The sequence below is a fragment of the Malania oleifera genome, chromosome 3 (genome assembly GCF_029873635.1).
Source record: "Malania oleifera isolate guangnan ecotype guangnan chromosome 3, ASM2987363v1, whole genome shotgun sequence".
NCBI lineage: Eukaryota > Viridiplantae > Streptophyta > Magnoliopsida > Santalales > Ximeniaceae > Malania > Malania oleifera.
In genome coordinates, this window is record NC_080419.1 from 26477474 (window position 1) to 26483587 (window position 6114).

Genomic DNA, 6114 nt, shown 5'->3' on the forward strand with positions numbered 1-6114 from the left:
GTTATTGTTTAAGTTGTTAAAGCGTTAAATTTTGTTGAGTTCTTGTTTGTGTTTACGTTTGATTTTGATTTAAGTTCTTAATTTTGTTAAAGATTCGGTTTTTATCGTTTGCGTTTGTATTTGATTGAGTTTCATTATTGCATGTTTTAAGTGATGTGTTAAAGTTACCGTCTTTAGTTTTCATTCCGAAGTTCAAAGCGTGTTTAAATTCTTGCCTGATTAGACGTAGGTTTCCTATTTCTTGTTATTTAATTTAGTGCATGTCAGGATTAAGCTTTAATTTGCATGTTCATTTAATTTGTCAAAAGAAATCTCAACAATCCTGAAAAACCCAAATTTGAACTGAGTTCAATGATTTTTATTTTCGATTGGAAATATATAAAATTTGAAATTAAACCGCATTCCTTAATGAGACGATCTGGCCTTTGGGCTGAATATTACACGACGGAACTCTTATACTTGGGATAGCTTCCGAGCTGCTCATTTTTAGAGTGAGTCATTAGCCACACACTGATAATAATTTATTCCTTCTTACTGAAATGTGTTTCATCCCAATAACCATTTCATATTTCAGGACATACAGGGAATCAAGTTTAGCGAGCTTTGGGAAGAGGGAATCAAGTTTAGAGTAATTGCTTGTAAAATACTGAATTAAGTATGTTTCTATATCTCTTGGATTGTAATATTATTATTTGGAGATACCTATATTTTTGTAATGATTTAGTACTTTGATATAATATTTGAGGTTTATATTATTTCCTCTACTTGGATTGAATTAATGTATGAAAAGTCTCATCCTGGACCCCACGGGGTTCAGATCATTAAAATTGTGGTATCAGAGGGTATATTTATTCCTATGTGCCACTTTGGACCCCAATTTCGGGTTCGTGACGTTACATGTAGAAAATCATTAAATAATTTATTTATGTTAGGGAAAGACTTCTGATAGTGGTTAACCCTTCATTCTTCAACAAATTGATAAATGTACTAAATGTGCATAAGAGAAAGTTCAATATCGGATATGGAGGCAAGGATCTTTGTTTCAGAAATCCTTTTTTTTCTTGCCCACTTAGGTAATGCATGTGCACTTGCTTTATAATATAGCAGGTAACAATTACAAAAATGGTGATGAATAAGTGAACAATGCTAACAACATTCATCATTTATTAAGAATGCGACAATATCCATTCATTATTTTCTGTTTGATAGATAGTCAATGCAAAAACTTCAAATTTCATTAGTTTAAATCCTACTAAAAGGTCTACTAAATGTTCGAAACTATTAAAAATAATAAATATTTATTGTTCCTTTTAAGTTCCGGTAAAAATAATTTAGTGATAAGAACAAGTTTTGTGGTGACTTGTTCATTTTAATAGTTTAAATTTAATTCTTAATATGCTTATACTCGTATTTAAGCAGACAATAATTAAAAATCATTATATTAGATATCACCGGTGCAACCAATCCCTTATTGATCAAGCTTCTTCATTGTTATTAAAAATAAATAATTAGGCTTCATTCTTTATAAAATTTCTTGCAAAAGCCCTTTTTGTAGAATCTCCATTTTTCACGAAAGCTCCTCAAGACAAGTTGGGCTTCCAACCCAACAAATGATATTGGGCCCCTCAACGTGTCCATATTGGGCTAAGCCCGCGAAGAGTATTTTTATTTACTAATTTTATTTAATAAAAAATGGTCAGCTGGGTCAACTCGGCTGTTAACTCACCCGTTACCTCTTGGCCACGCAATACACTCAAAACCCTAATCTCTGTGTCATATATAAAAGCTCATCGTCGTCTCTTCTGCAAACCCCCTTGCTCGCAACGCCCACGCACTCTGAAGCGATGGTGTCGTTGAAGCTCCAGAAGCGGCTTGCCGCGAGCGTTCTCAAGTGCGGGAGGGGCAAGGTTTGGCTCGATCCCAATGAGGGCAACGAAATCTCCATGGCCAACTCCAGTACTCTCTCTCTCTCTCTCTCTCTATATATATATATATATATATATATATATATATCTGATATTTACCTGTCTCGGTTGGAATCTAGTCGTTTGTATGCCTAGAAATGTTTGTTGTTATTTTCATTTTCATTTTCGCTTTTTTTTTTTTTGTATATTATGCTTAATTTCTTAATTTTTAAAATCATAAGGTTTAGCTTTGTTTGGATTAATTTAGAGACTCAATAATTTATCGTCTTACAATTTCAGTTGGTATTGGAACAAGAACGGCGATGCACCTGTGTAACGTGTTTTGGTTTTCTTTAAAACAAATTTCTGCTGAATTTCATTATTTTATTCAAAAAATTTAGCATCGGTTGGATTAACTAAGATACTGAAAGATTAATCGCCTTACGATTTCATTCCGTGCTGGAATGAGAACGTTTGATGTTATACGTTCTTAATTTGAGATGCTTAAAAACAACCTTGTATCGTAGGCATTTTCTTATGCTGTCTCGCATAATCTTACAAACTATGCAATTGGGTGAACGTCATTTTGTGCTGTTTGAGTATTTGAATATGTTTGTTTGTCGTTTGTTTTTCCATCATGTTTCATTTGATAGCTTAAGGGATTTTAGGAAGTTAAAGATGATATGTTGAATTATAGAACTGGTTTACAACTTTAGGAACCTGTTGTTTTCTGTAACCAGATGGAAATTTATGTGGGAAGCATGGAACTTTTTGTGTGCTTGCCAAAATCATCTATGAATTAGTGGTATAGGGTGACTATATATTCAAAAAATGCGTTCTTTTTGTCAATTGTTTTTGTTCTTTTTTTATTTTCATTTATTGTTTTACAGAAGGATGCTTACTTGTCAGCTAGACATTCAACTTGAACAGGAGTTGACTCAAGATTAATGTCTTGTGGCAATCGAGTTTAGAGGGTTTTGCTCATGGCTTTTAGATAATTATCCGTTTTAACTATTGCTTGGTGCAGGGCAAAACATAAGAAAACTGGTTAAGGATGGCTTCATCATCAAGAAACCAACAAAGATTCATTCTCGATCTCGTGCTCGCAGAATGAAGGAGGCCAAGAGAAAGGGGCGCCATTCTGGATATGGTAACAACTTTTTTCTGTGGAGAAGTTTTGAATTTTATATTGGCAGATGCAAAATGTGTGCGATATGCATGAATCGTTAATTAATTTAAAAATTGTTGCACGATTCCTTCCTTCCCCTTTTCCTCTTTTCAATTGATTACATTTTATATCAAAAGCCTCAAGCTAGAAACTGAGAAAAATATCTATCTTTGATTTTGAGCTTTGTTGCTTTAATTTCTTGAGATTTATACGTTGTTGTAAACTATTAAGTTCTTTGCAAAAAAAATTTCTTTCAACTGCTAGCTTGTCTCACATCTTTAGGGGCACATGCCTCAAATGTTGAGGATTCATTGCTCGCATCTTAGTACAAGCCAATAATTGTGCAACTCTCTAGGATATGGAAGACACCCAGTAGACAAATTATAAAAAATATCCGAGTTTTGAAAATTTTATCAGAAGTTTGTAGTAATTTTTAATTTTTTTAAAATATTATATTTATTTTATGGCTATTAAGTATGCAAATTTATATTCAAATACTTTTTGTTAAATTTTAACTATTATTATCAAATTCTAGCTCATTGATTCCATTGATAGAAATTCTTGGATTTGCCACCATATCAGAAGATTTTTCTGAATAGAATGCATGTTAACTACTTCACTATTTCATTTGAGGGTTCTAAAACTTGCCTGCTTTGAAAGGCAGATTTATTGTGTAAATTTTTTTTTTGAGACTCTTTAAGTGAGTTGCCTAAATTAAGTCCTTTTGGATTTGTAACTAATTGAGGGCCTGTTTGGTATTGTTGTTTTCTATTTCCGTTTCTATATCGTGAAGAAAGAGATTACAAAAATGGATTTGTTTGTTTATGTTGCTAGTTTTTAACTATTTGCGGAAAAATTGAAATAAGATTTTATGGTATTCAATTGTTTTAACAGTGTGTTGCTGGAAAATTTTAATAATTTGAAATAGTTTTTTGGATTTAATCATTCGTTTTATGCGCACTTTTTAATTGAAATAAAAATAAAAATAAAATTATCATATGAATATAAATAAAATTAAAATAAAAATGTCTATAAATTTTAAAAAATTAAAAATAAAAAACCAATTACAAAATATTTTTTACTATTTTTCAATTGTCATGTACAATAAGATTGTTATTGGAACATGAATTTTGAAAATATCACAATTAAGTAAAATAATTATAATAATTTTATTTTTATTATAGTATTTTCAATTTGTATTAGAAGGGGAGCTTAGGTGCAATGGTAAGATTGTTGTCGTGTGACCTGGTGGTCACTGGTTCGAGACATGGAAACGACCTCTTACAAAAATGTAAGGTAAGGCTGTATATTATAGACCCATTGTGATCCGTCCCTTCCTTAAACACCGCGTAACACGGGAGCTTTGCCCTTTATTTTCAATTTGTATTATTTTGCACTTTTATTATTCAAATCATATTTTTAAAAATATTATTTAATTTAAAGACAAAAATGAGCATTTTTAATTAAAATTTAAATTTGCTTTTGCTTTATAAATATTAACAAATCAAGTCGTTAGTTTTTTATTTTTAATTTCTATTTCTAATTTTTAGTTTTCGTTTTTGATTTTAATTTTTATAATTTTTTATAATGATACCAAACGATCCCTGAGTTTCTTACTTTATGACTAAGGGCGCAAAACTGGAATTACAATGAGAATTGTGTCTTCTAAATCTTTTCAGGTAAACGCAAGGGTACCCGAGAGGCAAGGTTGCCCACAAAGATACTTTGGATGAGGAGAATGCGTGTTTTAAGGCGCTTGCTTCGCAAATACAGGGAAGCAAAGAAAATTGACAAGCATATGTACCATGATATGTACATGAAGGTTAAAGGTAATGTCTTCAAGAATAAGCGGGTGTTGATGGAGAGTATCCACAAGTCAAAGGCTGAAAAGGCAAGGGAAAAGACGTTGTCTGATCAGTTCGAGGCCAAACGTGCCAAGAACAAAGCAAGCAGAGAAAGGAAATTGGCTCGGAGGGAGGAACGTTTCGCTCAGGTAAATTAAAATTTTGGAGGGCATCCATTTGAAGAGACATTCACTAGTTGAAAATGATTGTTGATTCTTGAAAAGTGGAGAGTAATTTGACAGGGAAAAAATTGGAAAAGTTTCTGTACCTCCTTGTTTGGTCGGTATAGGGGAACTCTTTTATGTTAGAACGAGATCCATATTACTTCTAGCCCTTATTATCCTTGGGGTTGGTAGTAGTGGTTATTATAACATAAAGGCTTCCCTGTCATTCAGAGAAAGTGTGCATAATATTTACATGTACATATACAAGGGCTGGCATGTATTTGACCCTGGAATTATTTTATATCTTCTCATTTGCAGGGCCCTGTTGAAAGAGCACCTGCAGAGCCTCAACAAGCCGAGTAAGAGTCGTGTGATGTTTTAGCCATTAATATGAGATAGGCGAGTCTAATCAGGTTTTTTTTTTTTTTGTGGCCTTTTTAGGGGAGCTAAGAAAGCCAAGAAGTGACCAATGACAAAATCTCTAGAAGTTCCTTTGGATGACAATTAAAGGATTGATAACCATCGAGAGCACTTGGTTTTATTGTAGTAGGATCTTGTTTCATGACCTATTTTGCTTTCTATTATGTCCATTTTGTTTCTCCTTTACAGAACTTGATGTCTTTAAATTCAGTACTGTGTTTCCCTTGCTGTATGTTGAGTGATGCTTTTGTTTGTGATTGTGGTGAATCAATTATTGTATTTTTGCAAATGTTGGGAGTTAAAACACAATGTTATTCGTCTCTGATGATGGTGAGGTTTTTGGTTTTAGATTTACCAGTGTACACAGTTGATGATTTCAGAAGCCTTGTTAACATTTCAATGGGTTATACGAGCGTTATTCCTTGGGAATTCAGGATTGCCAGAGGAATAGCTAAGCTTTATCCAGGATTTTAATATCAACTCTCTTGGTGCCTTAAGAGCATTTCTTTAGCAAAATGCTAGTTCTTTCATTCGACAGACATTGCTTTCATGGTATGTTCTTACATATATATGCATGGTGTAGCTCTGGGGGGCTTAAAGAGGGCTACTTCTGT

At 32.7% G+C, this 6114-nt stretch overlaps 1 protein-coding gene across 1 annotated transcript; it reads left to right on the top strand.

The window, feature by feature from the left end:
* Positions 1–1694: 1694 nt before the first annotated feature.
* Positions 1695–5789, top strand: LOC131150745 (large ribosomal subunit protein eL19y-like). Its single transcript, XM_058101670.1, has 5 exons — positions 1695–1956; positions 2932–3054; positions 4752–5065; positions 5399–5439; positions 5522–5789. Exons 1-5 carry the CDS (start codon positions 1845–1847, stop codon positions 5544–5546), a joined length of 615 nt encoding a protein of 204 aa, XP_057957653.1. The 5' UTR covers positions 1695–1844; the 3' UTR covers positions 5547–5789.
* Positions 5790–6114: the final 325 nt, after the last annotated feature.